The sequence below is a fragment of the Poecilia latipinna genome, unplaced genomic scaffold (genome assembly GCF_001443285.1).
Source record: "Poecilia latipinna isolate Pla-1442-1.1 unplaced genomic scaffold, P_latipinna-1.0 Scaffold2150, whole genome shotgun sequence".
NCBI classification, from domain to species: Eukaryota; Metazoa; Chordata; class Actinopteri; order Cyprinodontiformes; family Poeciliidae; genus Poecilia; species Poecilia latipinna.
In genome coordinates, this window is record NW_015114766.1 from 62,102 (window position 1) to 86,860 (window position 24,759).

The 24,759-nt window shown below is 39.5% G+C and overlaps 4 protein-coding genes across 9 annotated transcripts in view; 3 read left to right on the forward strand and 1 right to left on the reverse strand.

Annotated features, from left to right (window-relative positions):
* Nucleotides 1-32: 32 nt before the first annotated feature.
* On the forward strand, nt 33-4,658 carry rsrc2 (arginine/serine-rich coiled-coil 2). Its single transcript, XM_015017496.1, has 10 exons — nt 33-139; nt 1,380-1,521; nt 1,783-1,823; nt 2,810-2,973; nt 3,192-3,323; nt 3,411-3,527; nt 3,619-3,704; nt 3,775-4,034; nt 4,121-4,210; nt 4,295-4,658. The coding sequence occupies exons 1-10, from the start codon at nt 134-136 to the stop codon at nt 4,478-4,480; spliced, it is 1,224 nt and encodes a 407-aa protein (XP_014872982.1). The 5' UTR covers nt 33-133; the 3' UTR covers nt 4,481-4,658.
* Nucleotides 4,659-5,695: 1,037 nt separating this feature from the next.
* Nucleotides 5,696-8,116, reverse strand: LOC106936459 (uncharacterized). Its single transcript, XM_015017497.1, has 5 exons — nt 8,087-8,116; nt 7,905-7,982; nt 7,623-7,752; nt 7,360-7,493; nt 5,696-6,900 (listed from the first exon to the last, which is right to left on the reverse strand). Exon 5 carries the CDS (start codon nt 6,880-6,882, stop codon nt 6,124-6,126), a length of 759 nt encoding a protein of 252 aa, XP_014872983.1. The 5' UTR covers nt 6,883-6,900; nt 7,360-7,493; nt 7,623-7,752; nt 7,905-7,982; nt 8,087-8,116; the 3' UTR covers nt 5,696-6,123.
* A 673-nt stretch (nt 8,117-8,789) lies between these two features.
* Nucleotides 8,790-14,679, forward strand: zcchc8 (zinc finger, CCHC domain containing 8). The gene is made up of 14 exons (XM_015017504.1): nt 8,790-9,004; nt 9,127-9,169; nt 9,254-9,328; nt 9,621-9,723; nt 10,984-11,061; nt 11,152-11,255; nt 11,464-11,529; nt 11,611-11,671; nt 11,774-11,910; nt 12,037-12,179; nt 12,341-12,444; nt 12,670-12,756; nt 13,524-13,644; nt 13,742-14,679. Exons 1-14 carry the CDS (start codon nt 8,794-8,796, stop codon nt 14,536-14,538), a joined length of 2,130 nt encoding a protein of 709 aa, XP_014872990.1. The 5' UTR covers nt 8,790-8,793; the 3' UTR covers nt 14,539-14,679.
* Nucleotides 14,680-16,311: 1,632 nt separating this feature from the next.
* The window catches only part of clip1a (CAP-GLY domain containing linker protein 1a), a 26,940-nt gene continuing 18,492 nt past the window's right edge, over nt 16,312-24,759 (forward strand). For 3 of the 6 annotated variants that reach the window (XM_015017498.1, XM_015017502.1, XM_015017503.1), the window contains exons 1-8: nt 16,312-16,451; nt 20,777-21,081; nt 21,707-22,245; nt 22,765-22,889; nt 23,002-23,218; nt 23,318-23,515; nt 23,618-23,709; nt 23,791-23,851. In XM_015017498.1, coding sequence (XP_014872984.1) covers nt 20,991-21,081; nt 21,707-22,245; nt 22,765-22,889; nt 23,002-23,218; nt 23,318-23,515; nt 23,618-23,709; nt 23,791-23,851 — 1,323 coding nt within the window. In that variant the 5' untranslated portion in view covers nt 16,312-16,451; nt 20,777-20,990. Of the gene's footprint in view, nt 16,452-16,649; nt 16,747-16,768; nt 16,887-20,776; nt 21,082-21,706; nt 22,246-22,764; nt 22,890-23,001; nt 23,219-23,317; nt 23,516-23,617; nt 23,710-23,790; nt 23,852-24,759 lie in introns of those variants that run through there. The other 3 variants (XM_015017501.1, XM_015017499.1, XM_015017500.1) reach the window with 3 other exon arrangements.

Below are 24,759 nucleotides of genomic sequence, written 5' to 3' on the forward strand. Positions count from 1 at the left end.
GGTAGAAACTGGCAACCTTAGCACAGTAGCTAGCTGAGGAACACATCGACCTGCCTGAAGTAAAGTCCTCTCCCGTTTTGCGTTGAACCGCTTCAAAACGGATTTATTCCATATAAATTGGTGATCCCGGATTATGTCGGTAAGTACTAATAGGTCAACTACAATAATATGTGCTCAACATAAGCGGTTTTAGCAAAAATATTGGTAAAAATGTACTATGTGGTGCAGATTTTTTTTTCTTAAAGATGGCGACGGTCAATGGTTGTTAGCCTAGCGACATCATGGCTACTGGCTATAGAAAAACAATATTAGCTGTTAGCACATATTTAAATTCCCTTTCCCAAATTACGGCTTTGAAACTAAATGAACCAGCCAATTAACACACGCTAAAATGTACAGCTTTCGTGCACTTTAATATGTTATTGCTCTGGCTGTAACTGTAAAGTTAGCCTAATAAAACGCCATTCAGGTCTAAATAAATACGCACTGTACCGCTAGCTCGAACAGGCTTAGTACCTGTAATATGTTCATAATGTGTGTTTTGAGATAATGAGACTTATTTTTAGTGAATGTGTGATATTGGACTAAATTTAATGACATTTGTCAGTCATTAAATAGGTGTGTTGACAGTTTCTTTTAAGTTATTGTTTGTCTAAACAAATTAATTCATACAAAAGGGCACCGCAAAAAACTCTAAATTGGTACTAAGACTGTGTATGCAGCCTGAAAGTTAAATCTTTAAGAAATGTTAATGGCTGAAAGTTTGGAGTTATGTTACTAAATTCAGATGGAAAAGTGTGATAGGATGTGGCCCAAACTTTTAAAAAAGTTTTATTTCAATAATGTGTTAAATATTCTGCGTTTTTTGGTTAATATAGTAATTATTAACGGCCCTTGTAATGCTGTTGTTATTCAATTAAACAAACAGAAACGGAGAATCAACTGCATGAAAATAAAGTTGTTTCCAGCATGTGTTCTTTTTTTAAATAAATCACTATGTCAAGTCCAAATCTTAATCTAAAAAAATTAAATACGAGTTAAAATTGATGGTTCCAATATTTTCCATTTTTGGTGGAATCTGGCCGATGTTTATTCGGCAGATGAGTTAGTAGACTGAAATTTTGAGATTTAGCGAGAGACAGTGAAGAGGGCGTAGTTAAATTTATTAAATATATTGAAAATATCACAGGAGCTGATCATGATGAAAAACTCAAGTAAAATAAAGAGAGTGATAAGAGCAAAGTAAACCCTTTAATATTTACGATACTGCCATTATTTCTGTTCTGTCAGCACTTTAGGCTATTGTATTACTCTGTAGTCTATTCTATGTAAATAGATTGATCTGCTGCTGGTTTTACTTATCAACCCATTTGTTTCAGGCAAGCGACGACTCTGCAGAGTTGAACAGATCGAGTTCTCCAGTTCATCACAGAAGAAAGCACAGCATGGAATCTTCTAGGTCTCCCCGATTCTCCAAACACCACCATTCACGGTCAAGGTCGCGTTCCAGGGACCGAAAACGTAAGTGCTTAGAAAAGGTGCATGGTCTCTACTAGAAAGGTTTTACACAGCTGGCCATTAGATTCCAAAATATTACCAGTAGAGTTTTTGAAATGCCTAAAGTTACTTAAAATATATTGTTATGTAAGCATGTTACATACTGTCAGTTGTCTATTCCCCTCAGAGCCTTTTTGTATGTGGGATTGTTATGCAATTGTTGCCAAATGGGTTCCATAACTTATGTTCTGATCAGTTGGGAAAACTGCGTTCTGTCTTTTCTAGGTGACAGAAAATACAGACGAAGTCGGAGCAGGAGCAAAGAGGTAATTAATATATTCATTTAATTTAATGAAAAACATTTTTAATTTGATTGTAAAGCACCATAGTTGCTAGTTTTCGGTCATGGTGAGTATTTGGTGCCTAAGTTCGACATTTTTATGATAGAAAAGCTCAGAACAAAGAAAAAAAAAAAGGACTACAGGCTCATGTCAAAAGGATATTTCTTTGCCCTCTTAATGCTCACATGTATCGCAGGAAGCTTGTGTCCTTGGATATCTGTGATTATTGTAAACATAAATTGGTGAAAAATAGCTTTTTTTTTCCTTTTATTTTTGTTAAATCCTGTGTGGAGATCACATGATAACATTTCTACAATAAATCATACTCAGCGTGCTAATGCACGAAGAGACTGAACAGAGGACCCTGCTGACATAGCAAAATAATATGCCTACTACTGGGACAGGTAACTATCTGCCATTCAAACTCCTATTTGTCTCACAATGTTTGTAGAAAAAGTGGCATTAACTCTGTCATCTCTTGCAGCTAGGAATGGGCATTCACTGAATCTCAAAATGCTTTATACTTAAAGAAAAAACCAGTTAGATGCTCATCCCTATTTTAACCTCTAAGTTGGTCCAATTCAGAGTGTTTAAGTTTCATTGAATTGTTAATGAATTTTTAACACTACTTCGAAGTTTCTGCCTTGATAGTCAGAATTTAACATTTGCATGCACATCATTAAATCTAGCAGAAAGTTCCAGAAATGCTGGCTTCATTTGTTACTGTTGCTATACTTTGGTCTCCTTAACAGCACAGCCAAAACAGTGCATACTCAGAAATACCCACTTATAATACAGTCATGATCTGAGAATTATGTTGTTGTTTCTTAAAGATGGGTTTCGAAATGACAAGGTCAATTCGTCTTGTCAGATTTTTTTTTTTTTTTTTACAAACTCTCTGCTCTAAGCCATGGTACTAACTCTTTTTGTTGCACTATTTTCCTGAAAGAGACAACTTCTTCTTAAAACAGGCACGAAAAAGGGATTCAGAGAAGCCATCAAAATCTCACAGAAAATCAGACGATCATCAAGAGCCTGAGAGACATCCAGCAGAGAACGGAGAAGACCGGTCCAGGCGGAAGGAAAGGAAGTCTTCGAGGGGGCGGAGCTTGTCCAGGTCACACTCAAAAGAGAGGTTAGTCCGACTGACAAGTAAGCAACTCTTTTCATATATATTCAGATTTAGGTTTAAAGTAACCTATCCAGTTAATCGAGTAGTCAACAAAGTAATGAATAAAATAAAGGATTGTTGCAGCTCTAATAAAATTATGGCTGTATTTGTGTAATCTCTTGGATTTTTGTTTGTTTACGATTTCTTTACAGTAATTTGTTTATTTTTATTCTTTACTACAGACGGCATCACAGCAGAAGCAGGGATCAGCGGCGGTCAAGATCACGCAGCCGGGACAGGAAGAAGAAAGCTCGGTCTCGTTCAGGTTCCAGAACCAAACATCGTCACCACAGCAGAAGTCGTAGCAAAAGCAGGCGAGTGTCATAAAATCAAATCGTTTGGGCAGGAAAGTGGGGGTACCCAAACTATTCATCCTCATTTTCCATTGATCACTGCTTCAGGGAGCGAAAGAAGAGGGTCGAGAAAGTGCACAGAAAGAGTCTAAGCAGGTCTATTAGTCCTCTGGTCTTCCGTGGGCGAAACACAGCGATGGACGCACAAGAGGCTTTAGCCAGAAGGTAAAGGATAGTTTTTGTAAATTGGATGTAAATTCACAAGAATTTGTTCTGAGGCTGCAGAGGTCAATGTTTTTTTTATTTTTTCTTCCAGACTAGAGAGAGCCAAGAAACTACAGGAGCAGAAAGAGAAAGAAATGTTGGAGAAACAGCAGCAGCAACAGCAGGAAATGGCTGCAGGTGATGTATTATTACAATGTTGATCTTTCTGGTCAGGTTCTGGTGCTAACGCTCATCATTCTGTCCTCAGCTGTGGCCGCCCCAATTGCAGCCGCTGCTGCGGCGGCCACCTCGAACCCTGCCCTGAACGTGGCCGCCCTTCTGGCCTCTGGGACGCAGGTCACCCCTCAGATCGCCATGGCTGCACAGATGGCAGCGCTTCAAGCCAAAACCCTTGCAGAGACTGGCATTGCTGTGCCCAGTTACTACAACCCGTCTGCTGTCAACCCCATGAAGTTTGCAGAACAGGAGAAAAAGAGGAAAATGCTATGGCAGGGGAAGAAGGACGGGGTACGTTTGTTTTTCTGGAAACTTGTGAATATATTTGACGATTGTTTACCAAGAGATTTTTATATTTTGATTTTGTGCTTTCTTAGGAAAAGTCACAAACTGCTGAGTTGTGGGAGAAACTGAACTTTGGAAACAAGGACCAGAATGTTAAATTTCGTAAGCTAATGGGCATTAAGGTAAACCTCTTACTTTCTTTCACATTTTAAACCACTTTTTGAGTTTTAAATTTAGAGTAAAAAGGATATTTCATGTGTTTGCAGGGTGAGGATGATGCAGAAGCTACCAAACAACTCAACGATGAAGGCTTAAAGACTCTTCAGAAACAAGAGGAGATGTTCAAGAACCTCGACGTTCAGTACGAGATGGCTCGATCTCAGACTCACACCCAGAGAGGAATGGGACTCGGCTTTTCCTCCTCTTTCTCTCGTGGGATGGATTCAATCTAGTGCCAAACCTCGGCACTCGTCCTCATCTCATCACATAATTCATTGCCAGCCCTCGAGCTTGCATGGATGTTGCTCTGAATCTGTATATTATTTATAGACAAAAGCCTCGTAAATTGTAACGTGTATATAGTGAGACGCTGAGTTTGTCTTGGCGTTTATTAATCTTTCCGTCTGCGGGGAAAAAGGAGGAATTATCTTGACTGGTGGATGCGGAGGAGAAGTAGATATTTCCTTTTAATAATGTGATTCTTTTTTATAAAAAACAAATATATTGATGTGTGGTTGTCGGAGTACGATGTGGTTTAAGTTGACGCTGTTTACATTCATTTAGCAAAGGACACGGTAGCATCGTAGGACTCCCCCGTCTTCACTTCTCATTGGGGGAAATCAATCATGGGTTGTTATAAACACTTGTCTCCTGGACTGCTTTGGATAGAAATGAGTTTGAAATGTTTCACTCATTCATATAATAAATTTTGTGTTGGAAAAGGGTTTCATGCATCACTTTGTGTCCTACAAAACCACATTCAGTTGATAATGTGGCATTGAAAAAGTTACGTTGTCATGGGTGAATGTTAAATTGTCCTTTGAGGCGCTGAACAGTTCTGAGCCTCTATTTTATATTTGATGACCCAACAGCAGATTCTGCTACATTAATATGTCTTGGGGGGGGGGGGGATTGATGGTCATTGATATATGAGCACGTTTATGAACAGGTTTGTTTTTCAATGAGTGAGGTAACTTAAGTTGTACTTCAAACTAACATCAGTCAAGTAGAAGTAAAAAGTAGGTACAGTAAAGCTACTTTCTTTTATCCAAAAAGTTACTAACTACTAGACAACCCAGATAATATCCCAAAGAAAAGCAGAACCGGAATAACTGGCTGCATTCCAGTAGCCTGCCACCATCAGTGTGTGAATGAATGTAGTGTGTGAAGCACTTTGGAGTCTTCTGGACTTGATAGAGTTATATAAAATAAAGACCATTTACATCAACTGTGTTGTTGAATAAAGTACCATGGATTCAGGGTTCAATTCATTATAAAATGTTTTAGAACCACTTGAGAAAAACAAAACACTGTTTTCATTCTTTGCCAAAACAGCAGATGTAACCAGATGCAGTTTTTTTTTTCTTTCTTTTAAGCAGGAGCAGCACAGATTACTCACTTTTTGTGGACTATGTTTACAATTAATCCAATGCAGAAAGAAATGAATATGGTTTAGTTGAGTATTTGTTTATTTAAGTCAGTGCAATAACATATTCCACATTCTCCTAATATTGCGCACAATATTAGGATAAGTGTTCAAGAAAAGCAGAGTTTGAGGACAATTGTAGGCTAATGCAAAACTCTGGGACTTGGAAAAACTACTTCCTATTCTTTGATGCAAAATTACCACAAAAAAAACAAGACCATACAGGTGCAACTTATGCTTTGCCAAAATCAAGTTATATTATAAACAGTAAAGTATTTCTATGAATGAAGTGTTTTCATAGACAGTTTATAAACCAAACTATAACCTACAATGATCCCACAAATTTAGGACTGGAAATGATTTATCCTTTGGACAGAAGTGCTTCACACAAACATGTCATCTATAAGAGTTGTGCAGGTATTATGTTGGTAGCTCTATGGAAATCCTCTCTCATTTACATATAAGAGTTGAGTAGAGCACGTGAGCGACACCGGTAATGAGGTTATGGTTCGCAAACTCCAGAATAAGGAGCAGGATTGGATATTCGCTGCGTCTCTTTCCTTCAGTCGACTCATCACACAAGCCCATCCAGTGCAGCAGCAGAGTCTGCATAGCCTCTGGAAACAGTTCTGCAGCCAGCTCCTCTGCTGGTGGCAAATCACTGATCTGTTCGATGTGCTGAACTTTGAAACTCTCCACTTTCTGGCTGATGCTGCTGTTGGCTGCATGAAACTGCTGCCCGATCCACCGTCCTATACAAGTAAGCATGTAACTCGAATACACAGAGTCTTTAGCCCAGTCTTCAGCGTTCAGCAGTGCTAACGCAGCTTCAGTTGCATCCTTTTCATCTAGGCTCCCATTCATGCATCGATCAATGTTCTCTAAGAGCAGCAACATTGTTTCCAGGCGATCTGTGCGGCCTTGAGGGGGAGAGCGGAGTTGGTCGTCCAAGTGGTGGAGTTTTTCTCTGAGAGCGGCTACAGCGGGATGGATCTGCTCAGTTTGGCAGCTTTGTTTGGTGAAAGTACAATAATCGTGATCTGCTGCTGTATCAGCTGCGTCTTCAGCAGATGCATGCATGACGTTCCCGTCGATCTGGCTAAAATCGTGTCCAGGTATTTCCAAATCTCTGTCAGCCACGCTTGGAGACGCTGGAATGTCAAGCTGCACATTGAGGCTGTAATTCATTTCCAGTGGGCTTTCGTTCATCTGTGATTTCCAAACATTCTGCGACGAAAAGACAATCTGAATTATACATTACACATGTCCAGTAAGAGTCAGATGAAACAGAAGCCACTCTTCTTGTTTCTTGAAGATGTTTCAACCCTGAAGAAGTCTTTCGGCTGAGACATGAAACGTTTTCAGGAAACAAGAGAAGTCCACTTCCCTAGGAGTGTCACATCCAAAACAACTGAGAATCTACACAAACACATCTTGTAAGAAATGTACATACTCCTATCATGAAATAAATATAATTTTGGGCTTTTAATTATTTTAATACTAACATCTAAAGATACTGCAGATTTTCTCTAAATATATATGCTTATATACTTATATCCCAACTGATATTTGGTGAAAGATACTCAGATATTTTCAAAGAAATGGCTCACTTTTTAGTTTACGTAAAATTATGACCAGAACTGTAGAAAATAATCTATCATAAGGTTAATGTGCATGCATTTGTACCTGGAAATTCTCCAACACTGCAAGCTGCTCTTGCTTATTGTATATTTCAAAGGCTAAGCGGAAAAGTCCTTGAATGCTGTAAAACCACAAGCTGTTATTTGCAGCAGGAACCCTCAATCCCTGGAATCTGAATGCTGCAACAAACAAACAAACAAACAATAAAATAGGTTTTAAAAAAAAGTAAGATAATAATAGCCAACACTGCCATAGCCATGGTGTTGAGATTTTCAATGGACTTTAATATGTTCAGTTGTACATTTTACCTGAGGAAAAGTGTACTTTAGTGGCAAGTCCTTTCTTGGCAAACTTGGCATGGTACCTGGGATGGTTTTCCACCCGGATGTCAGTATTGGACAGGAGATCAGCTCCTAAATACAGTGGAATTACTGGATCCTGGCATAAAGGAGATGAAACTCGGAATTATGTTATTTGACTGCAGTTAATAGAAAAATGTGTGTTTGACAATTGTAACACAAATTTAAAGTTTAGATATTGTCTTTAACTAAATCTTAATCAAATTACGCGACCAGATCTGAATATTTTACCTGCAGACAGCTGCTCAACCTGAACGATGTTGGATTCGCTAAATAAATAAAACGAATTTTCCGACAGTCTCCTTCCCACTGCGGTAAAGTTAACGGGGCAGGTGAACAGCTTGACATAACTACAAGCAAATAAATAGTTTTTCTCACGCTGGCATTATGTGGCGTATCAATTGTATGTTTACCTTCTTCTTCTTCCTGGGGGGTGGGCAGGAATGTCTGTTCTTTCTTCTTCTACTTGTTTAATGGTGGTTAGCAATAGATGTTTTGACGCACTGCCGCCACCAACTGGAAGATAATATTTTACTTTAACAGCTGCAAAATCTATCAGACTACAAGCAGTACAGCAGACAAACATGAATCAACTTTTTTTTGTTACATTTTTAAAACAAAATTATGAAGAGTGTGGCATGCATTTTTACCAAGAGACCCCTTTGCTCTGATAGCCATAGCAACCATTACTTCAAGATACTTGGACTGTGTGTAGTTTAAGCGTTCTTCTTCTTCTTCTATAGCGTTTTCTGGCAGTTTATATACTTAGTGTATTACCGCCATCAACTGGACGAAGATGTAATTCAGAAATTCATTTTATCCTATATATCATCTAACCTTAAAAATAATTATACAATATACATACTTTAACACTCACACACTCATATATACTAAATCCTCTCAACTAATTTTGTATCTCTTAAATATTTCATAAGTGCTTGAATTATATCATGTTAAGCGTTTAATTGGACTTTATGTTATTAATGGATGAAAAACAAGCTTGTTTCACATTGTTTGACGTCTATTAACCTGAAATACATGACTGTGGGATTAAATGAGCGAATCTAGTCAGATCACGTGACAGGGAGATAACCAATGAACGCACAAAATCGTTCGTTTCATGACTGAACTTCCGTTTAGCACTGGAAGCCTAAAAATGGCCGAAGTTGATTTCGGAGACAGTGAGCTTTTTCAGCAACTGGAGGACTCTGCTCCACCGGTCTCAAGACACATTCGCTTCACAGAGGATGATGGAGAAAACGAAGAGGCGAGCGAGCTCCGGAGCAGGCTGGAAGAGTGTGAAGATAATATCGAGAGGCTTTCTGAGGAGAATATCCTTGCGTCAGTGTAGCATGTTTGCTATCACTAGCCCTGACTGCAAGCTCTCGAGCTGTAAAATATGCAATTGTTTTTCGCTGCGTGTGTCTCTCTATTTCTTTAACGTTTAGCTCACATAAAGTATTAAGACGGAAGCTCAACATCCTGACACGACCGAGGTAATCTTCTAATTGTAAAGCTGACTGTGTCTACTTTAGCTAAAACGAAACCTAACTGAAGCACATTTCTACCTGCCTTTACAGCGGCATCACAGTGGGAGATGTCAACATCGACGGTCCACTTCTTCAGATCCTCTTCACCAACAATATTATATCAAAGTAAGTTCAATGTTGCACCGTTCAGAGGGTCTTATTTGAGGACAATAAGATGGGAGACCGTCAAATAGAAACTAACATTTGTGTGTTTTTCGTTATGTCTGTACTTTTAAATAATATGTAAGAAATTTACTGGAATAGATGTAGAGTCTGTTACTTTGCATGATTGGTAGCTTCCGTATTAGCTAGTAGACGCATTTTTATCATTTTAATGAAACAAAAAGGTTTGTTTCAGATTGAACAGCTCAAAACAAAGGTTTAAAAGAACGAATACTAAATAATACTTCTCTTCAAGACAATGTCGCCAAGAAATCGAAGACTGCATCTGCAGTGTCATTTTGAAGCACCAGAAACCAGGCAATGAAAAGAAGATATCAGTGTTTCACATGAAACCACAGGTATTTAACTAGAAATTTCTTGTATTTTCAGAATTGTGTTTTAAATTGATAGTCCAGGATTGTCTAAAGTGTGGTTATGCTAGAGAGTTATAAGCTGTCAATATCTTACCTGTGGTAAATCAGCATATCCATTTTAATATACAAAGTTTTTCCTGCAAGCCATTTTGCTTTGCATGGGTTAATGGTGTGACTTTTCAAAATGCATTCTTAGGTAAAAGTAAAGTATTTCTCACAGATGATTATTATTTTTTTACACTTTCAAAGAAAAACTGTAATAGCTGCACCTTCATCTTAGCGGCAAACATCACCAGGCTTGAGTTTTAGGATCATCGTAAGGAGGAATACAGGCAGCTGGCTGTCTTTGTGTCATGGTCAGACCAGGAAGATCTTTGAGCCTTACGAATATAGAATGTAAAATGTAGTTTAATTCACTTTTAATTTGTGGATCTCTATGCTTTTAAATTTATCAGCGATCATTTTTTATGCATTTGTATATGTTTAAGAGGCTATGTTCTGTTTCAGACTCCAGTCACGGATGAAAATAGAGATGTCATAAACTAATAAATTACCTATGATAACATAGGTAATTAGTTATCATAAATAATATGTAATATAATATAATATAACAGAATGCAAATACAATGCGTTAAGTCTGGGGCTTTTTCCAAAGTTGTTTTCTTGTTGTTTGGTTGTAGCCCAACTACCATGTGGTGTGTTCTCTGTGCTTGAACCATGTTGTTGAAACCACAGATTAATCTTTGTGAAATTAAAGGTGCAGCTGCAAGCAGAGCAACAAGTGCCAGAGTTTTGTAGGGACATGTCCTTAAGTGTGTGCTTATTGAGAAATTTAATTCACTTGCAAACCAATTACTTTGCTATACTAGTTCCAACTTTGCCATGTTTCATATCATGTGAATAATTTACTGTGTAAATCAGTGGCTTTTCAAATCACAGCCCAACACAAACATGCCAGCGACTTAAAGGCTCACAAAGTAGCACTTGTATAAGCCACCATGACGTTTTTTTGTTTGGAATTGTTTATACACCAAAAGTCAGTTTTGCTCTTAGCAGCTCTGGGGTATCACTTCAAGCCATGAGTTTCAGCCTCATAGTCTTAACTAATACAGATTTATGCTAAATGAAGATGCTGAAATAATAATCTACTGGAGGGGAGATATTGGCTGCTTTTAACCTTTTTAACTTTACTTTAAGATATCCCTTTAAATAAACTTCCACTGAAACATGTTTCACTTTCTGAAGAATTCAGCTTTTGCGTTGGATGAAGATCCTGATAAGTTGTCCTCCAGTAGTGTGAGAACTACAACAGAAGCCTTTAAAGTAAGTGCCTAAATTTATCTCCACAAAAAGCAGAACATGCTGTCTCAAGAAAAGGAAAATGTTATATTATTGTACTGTTTTGTCTCTTAGGTTGTTGGGAGTGTTTTATATTTTTCTACCTTCAGTGTTGACAAACTTGGACAGCCTCTGGTGAATGAAAACCCCCAGCTGACTGATGGATGGGACGTTCCAACGTATCTTTGAAATTGATTATTTAGGATTTTCCCAAGGATTTTTGTAGCTGATTTGCTTTGGGTGACATTTGGGTTTCAAGAAAAACCTAAGACAGAAAAAATCAATAAATTACTATTCACCAAATATCTTTAACTGTGGTATCAAAGTATATTTGATACAAATAATAATAATAAAAAAAGTAATACACCTTCCTGAATTGTTGCACAGCTACCAGCAGGTTTATAACCAAGTTATTGGAACAGATGGACTAGAAATGGAAACTAAAAACAAAAGGTTAAAAGACTTAAGTTATTTATAAAGTTTTCAAATTTGTCTACTAAAATGCTTACATTTGTGGCATGATTATTTTCACAGACCCAAGTCTATGTGTTTCAACTGTGGTTCCAGCGCTCATCAGCTCAGAGATTGTCCCCAGGTACTCGACTGGAGCTGCTAATATGGCAGGAATCCAAGTAAAACTCTCAACAAGGAAAACCACTACTTGATTTTCTGCATTTATACTTTGTCCCCTCCCTAGCCTAAAGACATGGCTGTGATAAATGAAAGGAGAAAAGCGTTTAATCAGAACTTGAGCCAAGTCACTCAGAGCAACCAGCGTTACCATGCCGATGAAGTCGAGGAGCGCTTCGGAAAATTCAAGCCTGGAGTCTTAAGGTAGGATTGATAATTTGTGCAAACCAGAAGAAACAATGATCACACACATAACTTCCATTAAAATCAAAGGGTGCATATTTGTTTATATTTATGAATTAATTATGTTTAATTTTAATTTCTAAACAGCGAGGAGCTGTTAGCAGCACTGGGAGTAGCCGGCAACACCCTCCCTCCTCTGATTTATCGGATGAGGCAGCTGGGTTACCCACCAGGCTGGCTCAAAGAGGCAGAGATGGAAAACTCTGGTTTATCACTCTATGATGGAAATGGTACGTTTTCTGTTTGTAATCATGTTTTCCTGTAGTTTTTTTTGTTGTTTTTTTTTGGGAGGGGGCGGGGTTGTTTGTTTTTTTATATATAAAATTATCATGTATTATGGTTGCACAAAATTTGGACCTTCTCACAAGGTATTTTTCTCCTGTTTTTGTAGTATCAAATGATGATGTCGGCAGCACTTCACAAAACATTTCTTACGATGTTTCCAAACTGGTGGATTTCCCTGGCTTTAACGTGCCTGCACATCAAATTAAAGATGTAAGTACATTTCAGACTAAATCCTATATACTGAGCACACTTTTTTTTTAATCTGTAGGTACTGTAGTCTTGAATTAAAAAAATAATAATAATAATAGATCTAGGAAAAATGTTCTAGATATCCATTATTGCATTGACTACATAGTTTTAAATTTGGAAGTTTTGGAAAGATCTGGTGTAATTGCTCTGCGTTTTTAAAAAGTTGTGTTCTTGTCTGACTTCCAGGAGTTCATGCATTATGGTTCGATTCCAATGCAGACCAGCCACATGAAGCAAAACTATGCAGCCTACCTGTCCAACAACTTCCCTAAGGTAATGCTTAGAGTTTTGACTTTTCATTCTTTATGTCCAAACTCGACAATATCAAATCATCTAGTTCTTCTATACGTTTTCATGCAATGTCTGCATCAACTTTCTACAACATAAGGACAGCAAGAGCAATAGCACAAGGCTTTATAAAGGAAGGCTCTTTGATAGGGCTAGATAATAAATCATCACCTTTATCACGATAAACACATAATCTTTAACGTCAGTTAGAATGTTTGGTAATTTCACTGAAATCTGATCCAGAGCTGCACAGCATCCTGGGAGATGTAGGCAGAGAAAAGGCTTTAGCTGCTTAACATTTCACGACCTGTTAAGCACGGTTGATGACATTAACTAACTTACTCACTCATCAGTTACCTAGCAACTCACTCACTCTTTGGTTACCTAGCAACAACCTGTTGAGTAGCTTGCGCAGCAGCAGTTTCAGGTCTTGCCTTCATGCCTCATAACTGCTTAAAAATGAAAAAACAACAATGTGGTCTGAAAGTAGAAAATAGTGCAAAAGAAAACTGTGGATAAAACCAGAGAGATGATGTGACTGGTTTAGCAGTACTTCAGATGTTCAAATAAATAAAAAAAACCTAATCAATAATCATCGATATTGCCTGATATGAAACCCTTACCTGATACATTTTTATGTATTGTCCAGCTATACTCTTTGAACTGGAAAACGTCATTGACTTTGTGAGGAACTTGTTTTTGGCTGCACTGCTTGATCAGAGCCCTAAAATCTCAGTTTTCTTTGCCAACAGCCTGGTGGCTCCTCCAACAAAAGGCGTCAAGAGTTCGACTCATCCCCTCATCTCAGGAAGAAGACCAAGTCTAGCCCAGATCAAAACTCAGACAGAAGCTCGGATATGGACATTGAATCTGGTATTGCAACATTTCCCAGAATTGATGTTCACTTTATGTCTTGCAAAAACTTGACTTGAAATGCAGAATAATAGTAATTCCATTGTGCTTTTCCCAGATCCAGGGACACCATATATATATCGATCTGGTGACTTCCAGTTCCAACCACCCCTTCCTCCAGGCTCCCCTTGCTACAGCTCACCTCCTCCACTCCCCCTGGGCACTCCTCCCTCCACGCCTACTCGCCCACCTCTCCCTAAAGGGACACCTCCACCAACTCCCACCAACGGCACTCCAGCTCTGCAGAGGCAGGAAGTGCCGCTAGCAGATGAGACTGTCGAGGCAGCAGAAGACGACCTGACTCTGGAGGAACTAGAAGAGCAGCAGAGGTTGATCTGGGCGGCTCTGGAAAATGCTGACACAGCCACAAATAGCGACAGTGAGACACCAGCTTTAGGTACACCTGTTCCCAGTTCGCCCAGTGTTTCCACATCAACACACATTGACACGGAAATGGAAGATGTTGATGAGATGGTAGACACGGCGAGACCTGCTGAATCTTGCTGTGACAGTGAGAATCAAAAGAAACCGGCTGTACAAGAGAGTTCGATTCCAATTTATCAGGCCATAAAAGTAGAGGACGAAAGTCCTCAGAGCCCCGACGTAGAACCTGTCAGACTCCAAGATGACAGCCCTGACAGGCCAAATGCAGAGATCCCAAATGACGGGGCTGGAGATGTTTTGTCTAGTCATGAGAAGATCATAGCCGTTCCTCATCGGAGCAGATTTGCAGCTGGCATTGTTCAATTTGAAGACACCCCTGAATATACGGAAGTGGCTGAAGCCACTGGAACGTACCTGAGAATCAGAGACTTACTAAAAGGCTCTCCTCGAAGCTTGTCCAAGAGAAAATGAAATGTTTCTCACATCGATTCCGAACACATGAACATTTTAAAACCAAAATTTCTCATCCTCACTAAACTTGATCTTTTTTTGTTTATTTGTTGTCATATATAAGGCTACAATGCACAGTTTAAATTTCTGCTGCAGTAACATTACCTTTTTGTATGCTTTTTTTTTGTTGTTTTTTATGTAAATCTGTATAGTGTTTAATTTTTATATGGTCATGTTTAAGTGACTTTTTTTTTTCTTGTCAAATTTGGATTGCTTTGAAGGTTTTAAGTAAACATGCCTGTGTTCTCACTTTCTGCCTTTATTTTACTACTTTGCCTACGTTTTTACTGGGATGGATAACTGGTTACGAAGCAAAGGAACTGGACCACCAGTCATGCTTGGCATGTGCCGTAGAAATCGTTTTGACCATTCCAGATTTTTGCCACAGTGAAATGCAGATCATCCATCCTGCAGCCCTAAGAGGGTGGTTGAAGAGACATCTCTCATCCCAGGAAAACTCTTCAGCTCATTACTGGGGATCATAAGGGGTTCGTACACCAGAAGGGATACAAGTACATAGTCCTTATAGTGACCTCTGAGCCTCTCTTTAAGCTCCTCCTTTTTCAAAGTATCAGTAATTTGTGAAACGGCCTCACAACCACAAAAAGGTCTACTGCTACCTCCAGGTCAGGGGTCTGTCTTTGCAACAGGTGGATACGTTTAAATGTGTTGTTGTCTTACAAGTAGGATGGAGAGTGAAGAATTAATGGGTCTGTAACCATCAGCTGTGGCCAGGAGCACATGGATTCTTCCTGAAAGCAATGAGATGCAAGCTGCTGAAATCACTCCTCCATAGGGTGGCTGAGCTCCAACATCTCAGGACGGTGGCACAGACTAGCATATAAAAACATTTTTAATTGTATGTCTTTATGTTTTGAAGCAATAAATGATGGTATTTTTAATTGTTCCCTTTTCTAGTGGTGACCTCAAGGACGCCTTTATATTTATGACCAACTGGAAGGGTGATGATGCTAACTTTGGCTATCGATAGCTAAAGTATAAAATCTGGTGCTGGTTATTTCCACATGCATGCCATTGTGGTTTAATAAAATTTAAATTCAAAACTAGAAAATATTGCTACTAAATCTCTTGACAACTGAATAAATATAAATTTGATAAATATCATTAAATGCAGAATTTAAACATCAGTGTTTTTCAACCCTGGTTCTCAAGGCACACTGCCCTGCATTTCCTTGCTTTAGCCCACATGATTTCAATTGATGGCTGATTAACTGGCTTTTGCTGAATCGCAATCATCTGAATGGGGTGTGCAGAAGCAGGGAAACGTCTAAAACATGCAAGTCGGTGTGCCTTGAGGACCAGGCTTGAAAAACACTGGCATACATGAAGTATTTAAACTTCATATCTGATTGCTTAACCTGCACACTTAACTACAAACCAATTACCTTGTCTACTGTATGTCTAAAGCAGCATTAGTCCCGCCCCCTGACTTTAATTGGGAAGGCTGAGAAATAAAGCGTAGTTATGATAAACTGTAACATAGGGTTGTAAATAAATTAATAAAAACATTAACTATTCATTCAATTGTAATATGTATAACGTTATTTTTAAAAAACAACTTTTACATTCAATTTTATTTGTAAGAAATTATCGACATGTATCTAAGTGTTTTTTAATTTAATTTAAATCATTTATTGAAGGATTTATTCACGTGGCAAATATTTGCGAAGCGAGTGTTTGGTCTTGTTTAAATAGAACATCTTTGGTCAGCACCCACCCTGACGTTCCTGTTGGCCGTTGAATAGGCGGCTGCTCGTGCGGGATCAGAGCAGTCGTAGTTTTCTACTTAGCTAGCTAGCCAGATCATATTTTTTCTCTCTCCTGAAGACGGAGCCTGTTTGGGAACGTATCAGGTCAGTAGTAACTCCCACCGAGATTGTGTATTTTCGCGTGTCTCTCGGTCCGTTTGTGTCTGATTAGCAGGATTGGTCACACCAAGAGAAAGTTGTTCAGGTGCTGTTGACGTTACTTGAGGTGTTAGTTAAGCTAAGTAGCTAAGAGCTCTTCCGACCACCGGCTTGCACTGCTCGGGCCTTACGTTACTTAGCAACTAATCACGTCTGTTTGTCAGCGGGACATCAGATTGGGGATTCGAATAAGCCGGGGAGGTGACAGTTAAGGCAACAGACTGCGGAACTATCCACACAGGTGAGCCAATCTCGCTGGTCGTAATGCCGACGCTCAACTTGTGACAGCAGCAGTGTTCCTGTCTGGGCTTCGCTGACATTGCGGAGTCTTTCAGACTTGAGGAATTTGTTCCACTCGCTCGGCTCACGACGTTTTTTAAGGTGAGGGAATCTTCTGACCGTTTTTAAACGTTAGTGCCTCCCTGGAAACAAGCTGTTCAAGAAGACTGTAAGGCGAGTTAGCTGAGATTTTTGGTAGTACATCATCTGCTACCAGATGTGCCACCTCATCGTCTGATTCTAATCCGTTAGCTTCAGGCAATGAGGTGAACAAGTTGTGCTAATAAGCCATGTGTTTGACTTGAAACGAAACGCATTAAAACGAAATCACACTGAAAGACTGTAATGCGTCACTAAAGCAGATGTGCTATAATGGACTTTGGATCTGTGTTGTAGTTTAAAGGTCTGATTTCGGCTTTTATGATTTTGCCTTTCTGATTCAGAGAAAAGCAGCTTAGTTTCTGTTGGACTGATTATTATACTGCAGTGTGTTTTGCCAAGAATGTTTACTAGTTTCCTTCCTATTTACAAAAAGAACATTAGGGTATCCACAAGCCATTATTGTGTAGATTTGATTTTCACTATTCATCAGATTGTTTTCATTTGAAGAACAATTCACAAAAATATAACTGTTCAAGAAAATCATTCAAGAAAATCCAATATTCTGGTTGGACATTGTGTCTTACGTCTGTATGTAGACTGTGAGGATTGATTTCGGAACTGATCAAACTTAAGACAGAATCTCACCCTTTCTGCTGCTTCTCTTTCTGTTGTTTTCTTTTCTACACCTCCTCTGTCAGTGCCAGCAGGGGCCTACGTAATCATCCCAGCAGATGTTTCCTCACTGAGGAAGAGCTACAGTTTGGCTTTGCTTTGTGACAACAAAAAGGAGTGAGAGACACTTCAGATTACAAGGTGTTCTTATTTTTTTTTGGGGGGGGGGGTGAGACATTTTAAGAAATGTCTTTCCTTCCACCTGAGGTAGTAAACATGTACATCAACAATTATGGGTTGTGGAGGTGTCCTGCCTGACGTATGTGAACCTGCTGCACTTGGTTGCTTGTTCATTAAGTAACGGGCTAATATTAACCCACTGAAGGACACTGTGGAATGAAAGCCTACTGGTTTGTGTAACAATTTCCACTTTCAAATTGGGTAGCAGTAAGCAGCTCTTCTATGTTGTGAAGACAAATGTATGGACATTTTTTCATCTTGTATTTTTAATTCACGATTTTGGGGGAGGTTTGCAAAACTGCTACTTGAGCCTGCACTATATTTTGACCCTCACTTTAAACATGAAGGCTGTTGTCATAATGAAGAGGTTCAGTTCAGTATTCCTACCATGTGGGGATTGAAGTTCTGTTTTGCAAACTACAGTCTGTGTTTCTGTTTACATTGGTTAGAAAAAAGTAAAGGGCTTTTACTGAAGTGATCACTCGGTACTTTTCATTTCGAAGGTCAAATATGATAATTATAACATTTTCTATTTTAGTTTTGCTTGGCCTTGTAGGACACAACAGTACTACTCAAAATCAAGAAATGTCTAAAGAGGGGAAAAAAATGTAAGAAGGAAGAAAGCGGACACAACATTGGGGAAAACGGTGCCTCCAAAGAGTCGAATTCATAAAGTGAAGATCTATGTGTCATTTAGTTGGGAGGAAGTCGGGAAAAATGTTGTCTGAGAGCGATATCTTGGAGACTTAAAAGAATCAGCACAGCAGAGGTGTAAAAGGATTCTCTGGTGAATCTGGCGAGCGCTGTCTGCCTGTAATTCACCACTGATGAATAACGGCTTGTGACAAAGGTTATAATTGGAAACTGTCAAAGGTTCTGCCAGCATTATAATTCCTGCTTCAGTTCTGTCCAGCATTGTTTCTCCACCATTTCTTCCAACAACCGTGTCACCAGAATGGAGATTTTTTATTTATTCATTTTTTGCTAACAGTACATGTAGGTCTCACATTTCCACACATAATCAGCCTGTGTTTTAATTGTATTTAACTGTGCCACAGTAATATGGTTGTAATGTAGCTTAGTTTCTTGCACGTGCTCTAGCTCTAAAAGTTAAAGTTAATGCTGCACATGTGGTTTTTGAAGTACTACAGACTGCAGCTTCAGTCAAATGCTCTCGCTTTCATTTGGCTTCAACGCTTAGAAAAGATGTCGCATCTAAAGCTCAATAACCCGGGTAAACATGCAGGAGGAACGCTTAGAGAGAGATTATTGGTTTAATGCAAACTGCAGACCTCAGCTAATGTTGTTTGGGTTGCCGCTTCCCTTAAATCCAAGACCTTAGTCGTTTAATAATCCTTGGGTAAAAAGTGTGGAAAGCAGAGAGAGTTTCTTTCAACATATTTGTGTATTCTACCTCTAAAATGTGACGCTTGACCTTTATCTTTCTCGAAAATTTTACAAAGCACTGGAATTTGGCTTCAATTCAAGCTGTAGATTAGACCAGGAGTCAGAAGCAAAAGATTAACATTACTGGGAAAATTTTCCACCCAAGTGGATCATCTGTAGTTGACCGCATCAGCTCACCAATCACAGCTAAAAAGTCATCTCGCAAAACTTTAAAGGTCTGTGTTGGACATTAATTGAACAGATGCAAGCATTTCAACTGTTATTTATTTTATCTCAGTTGGATTAAAAAAAAAAAAAAAAGAGAGATTCATTATTTCTCTGACCTCCTTTTGAAGGGAGAGGTCTGATGGGAATCATTCATGACGCATAAAGAGAAAACTGGAACACCGCATTCAGACCAAGTCATGCCTGTAGATGGCTGTCCTTTTTTCACAGTTGTCTTCGGGGAGATTTAAGAGCTTCTCTTTATTCTATCCAACTTTTTTTTTTCTTTCGGTTTTTGTGTAACTGTGTTGCATGAGGCAGCAGTCTGAGCAGAAGAGTCCAGACATCACGAACCTCTGTTACTTCTTCCAACCATGACATGTCATCTGTCCAGCAACTTTTGATTCTTTCCTGAGGTCTCCACCCTTTGCCACTTCTTTATTGTTTTGACAGTTAAAGACGGCGTAGCTCTTATAGCGTTTTCATGATCGAAAGGTATGCTTCTGTTTTCCTTAACCTGCTGAACAAAATTTCTGTGGTGTGTGAACTATTGTGGTATTTTTCCTGGGAGGGGATTGTAAAGCCTGCCGACATGTCATGCATGTTTGATGCCATTTCTTCAAAACATTTAAACTTGTTTTGCTATATCAGAAATGGTGACATGAAAGCTGCAAAAGGACAGTCGCAACTATGTGCTGTGAAGAATTAATTTCCTGTGCTCGGCTTTGCTTCATGTTTTCTTGTTTGTTTTGCTTTCACTCATCAGGAACCTCAATCTTCAGGTTCCTTTTTTTCTGTCTCCCCCTTCTGCCGTATCACTCTCTGTGTAAAGCAAATATTCACACGAATAGGTCCAGAGTTCTCATTAGATAGCCTTGAAACTCGCGTCAGGGAGGCTAAATGCATGTTTTATTCTATCATTAATGTAAGCATTGTGATAAACAACAAGCAGAGGCTGTGACTGAGCCTTATTCTGGTTGGTGTCTGCTGTGTCTGACAAACAGGATAATCTGCTGCCGGTACTGGTCGTGTTTCGGCCATAATCCCGTTTTAGAAAAGCTGCCAGCGAGCCATGCATGATTTTAGACGGCAAAATGATTGAGAGAACATTTCTATATCAGTGTTGCTTCTCATCGAGGTCACACGATGAAGCATTAAAAACTTCACGATGTCTTAACCGAAGGCGGCAAATCGGCTGGCCTTTCTGCCAGGATATTTTTAGATCCATGACTCTGTGTTCTGTGAAGCCTGTTGTCATAATAGAGACACAATGCTTGTGCTAAAATCAAAGTAAATGACGGTGATCGGAGGATATTTCTGCTTGCCATTAGATTATTGATTTACAGTTGACATTGCTAGTCCATTATTGATCTGTGGCTCTACAAAAAAAATTAATAGAGTTTTGCTTTGTCTTTCTGTCTCAACAGGGTTCCTTTTTTGTAAGCAGAAGCTTTCCTCCCTTTTCCCCTTTTTCCTGTTTTTTTTTTATTTTTTATTTTTGTTTATTTTTTTATCCCTTCATTATTTGAGGAGAGAACTGCTTCACCATCACAGACCCAGAGAAATCTGTTTTGATGCTTTTGAATCAGCCTTCACCCACTGAAAGACACGAGCTTTGTGGGTTGGATCACTGCAGGAAATATGAGCACAGCCAAGCCCACTGGGATCAAAGCTCCCACCAAGATAGCAAGACCACCTGGAACCGGAGCCCCAAAGACCAACCCACCCACAGGTGCAGTATGAATCAGCGAAATTATCCCTTTTTGGCTTTTAGTGAATTTTCTTCTTGAAATGTGTGCTGTATACTGTATTGCTAAGTTTTGTGAGGTTGCTAAATAAATTAAACTGTGTAAATTCTTCTTCTGCATTTTATTTGCAACCCAACAACTGGAGATGCTCAGATCAAGCTGTTCCTTGCCTATGTTGACTTCTGATTTTCTAATGTTTGAGTTGGAGACATTGTTTCCCTTGGAGTTATAATGCATAAAGAGGGGGGAAAAAATGCAGACTTTTTGATGAATGTAGCAATTTTTAATCACACTGATATTGTAAGATTATCTCAACTTATGCTGGAAGTATATAGGCCTAAATTTCATTCTATACTTGTGAAACAAAAATAGGAAAAAATGCAACAAAGCACATTATGCTCGGGAAGGAAGCAGGTGTTTCCTGCCTTTTATATTGATTGAAGTTCTTGGATTTGTTTGTATTTGCTCCATTTATCCCAGATCAGAATATTGGCAGACTCCAACTCTGACTGATTGACTGATGGATCTCTGACAAGAATGCATAAAGAACTCAATCTGTCTAAGTCATTGACCTAATGGATCAACTCTGTTCTCTTTTTGTAAACACAGCTAAACCTGCTGTGGCTGACAAATCAGCTGTCGGAGATGGCAAGGACGCTGAAGACGAGTTCCAGATTGGGGAGAGAGTATGGGTGAATGGAAACAAGCCTGGCTACATACAATTCTTGGGAGACACGCAGTTTGCTCCAGGAAAGTGGGCAGGAATTGTCCTGGATGAGCCGATCGGGAAGAACGATGGGTCTGTGGCAGGGGTGCGCTACTTCCAGTGTGAAGCCCTTCGAGGGATATTTACGCGCCCCTCCAAGTTGTCCCGCACAGAAGGCGATGCTAACGGGACCCAGACTGCGCCACAAAGCCGCGCACCATCTCCCACCCCTTCAGTCGGAAGCGTGGCCTCCCAAACCCCTGCTGCTAAATCAACCTTGCCCTCAAGTGCTGCCACCGCCAAGAAAGCCTCTTCCGCCGCACCAGCTACAGCAGAGCCTTCTAACCTGGCAAAAACAAACAGCGGCTCCATCTCCAACCTCTCTGAGAGCGGCTCCGTCAAGAAGGGGGAAAGGGAGCTGAAGATGGGCGATCGTGTGCTGGTAAAGTCGGTTTCCATTGCTGCTTTTTTTCCAGGATTGAGACCCAATTGTGAAACTGCTCACACCTTCACATTTCTAACACTTTTCAGCCGTTTTAGTTTTACAAAGTTAATTCCCATCACCATCTGTTTACAGTGCTTTCAGCCTAATTAAGTGCTGATGAGCACTTTCCTTCCTCCTTACAAATTCCCTTTTTTGTCTCTTGTTACTGCCTGAAGGCTGTTTGGCATTCTATCCTCACAGGAAGTGTTTCTCATGTAATGGGGCTGCAGAGCAAATTTACTCACCATTACCAAATATAGCTTCTTGAGAACTTTGCTGTTCTCTCCTGTAATTTTATTTTTATAACTATTCATGTCCAGTTTGAACATCCAGTTCCAAGCTTCAACACGTTTGTTTCTGTTGCTTTTATGGAATGATCTCACTCGACGAGGTTTATTAGCAAGCAAAGCGGATTGGTTTTTAGGCTTTTCTGTTGAGAGGATTATGTTGGCTAATGTTTGGTGTTTTCCCTCTCAGGTTGGTGGCACAAAGGCAGGAGTGGTGCGTTTCCTTGGAGAAACGGATTTTGCCAAAGGCGAGTGGTGTGGCGTGGAACTGGATGAACCTCTTGGAAAGAATGACGGGGCAGTGGCTGGCACTAGGTACGAAAGCCACGTGATTCACGAAAGACTAAAAGAAATGTCGTTTTAGTAAACCACACACCTTTGTTCTGCAGTTGAATTATTCTCACTTTGTTTATTTTTTTGTCTCTAGATATTTTCAGTGCCAAGCTAAATATGGCTTATTTGCTCCAGTTCACAAAGTCTCGCGTATTGGCTTCCCCTCCACAACTCCAGCCAAAGCGAAAACGACAGCTCGAAAGGTAGTGACCACACCAGCCGGGCTGAAGAAAAGCCCCAGTTCCTCTTCAATCAGCACCATGAGCTCAGTGGCGTCCTCCGTCAGCACCAAGCCAAGCCGGACAGGACTGGTGAGACGTCGCCACACTTGACATTGACGCCTCACTCTCGTGAACTTGTTTTATTCGGTGCCTCGCTGTATGGTCACGCTGGTTTTTCTGTTTGACCAGCTAACTGAAACGTCATCTAGGTATAGTCGAAAGATTTCGGGCACCACAGCGCTGCAGGAGGCCCTGAAGGAGAAGCAGCAGCATATTGAGCAGCTAATGGGTGAGAGGGACATGGAAAGAGCCGAGGTGGCCAAGGCCAATAGCCATGTTAGCGAGATGGAACAAGAGATCAGCCTGCTCAGAGAAGACCAGGAGCAGGTTGGCTCACAAATTACAAGTTTGGATGTTGGATTAATTGCATTTTTTTTCCCAGCCAGTATTAAGGCTCTTGTTTTGTTTTGTTTTGTTTTGTTTTTGAAGATGGAGTCAAAGATGGATCAGCTCCGTTCCCTGGTGGAAGCTGCAGATAAGGAGAAAGTAGAACTGCTAAATCAGCTGGAGGAAGAGCGCAGGTGAGAATTGTATTTGAGACGAACGCGCCTTCACATCAGACACTGTTTTTGTGTTTATTATGATATTTAATTGTTTAACAGGAAAGTGGAGGATCTTCAGTTTCGAGTAGAGGAGGCTTGTATTACCAAAGGAGACCTGGAGGTAAACTTGCAACACATAATATCTCTGAGGAAAAGTGCAAGATGTTCAATAAAAATATGGCAGGAATATTCTTTTTTTTTTTTTATTATGGCCAACTAGTTTCAATTTTACAAAAATTGATATATTTTTACTAATAGCATGTGCTCTAACATCAAGTATAGTTCAGCTCAATATCTTCATTTAAATAAAATCTATTTTAAATACTTGATTTTCAAAAGCTAATTTTTTTTTTCCAATGTCTCCCCTGCAAGATGATTCCACTTGCAATTAACTAGCATCCTTTGTCACAGAGTTGCAGCCTAGGCAGTTCTGTTCATTTGCGTTTACTCTTCTTATCCATATAGAACCATCTACTTATCCAGTTAATTTGAATAGGCAGTTTCTAGCTTTATCATATGTTGGCAGATGTGCAGTCAAATGAAAGTAAAAAAAAAGGATCTAAGAAGAGAGGCCCAAAAGCAGGAAATGGTCACACAACCAAGCTCAATCTATCAATCAATCTAAAGCTGACATTGTCAGGCATGAGTCTATTACAAACATGTTGCTACTCACAGGAAAAGGGATTAACAATTGGGTTTAAAATTTGCTTTGTCTATCAGTATGAAAAACCGAACTTGTTTTACGTATGACTTCTTTAGCATTTTTATTGCATCAAGTTTAAACAGAAGTCCTGATTGCTAAAGTAGAACAGCCGAGGGATATCTGTGTTTTCTGTATCTGATGAAAAGATGCATCTGTTTCACAGCGCTACGCAGGAAATCATAGCCATCATGAAGACATCAGAGTTTGAATTAATGATAGAAATGAAACCAATAGGGTTGGAAGTCCCAGTAACACTTTATTTGAAGGGGGGTGAATAAGACTGTCATGACACTTTCATAAACATGACATAACGCCTGTCTTGAACA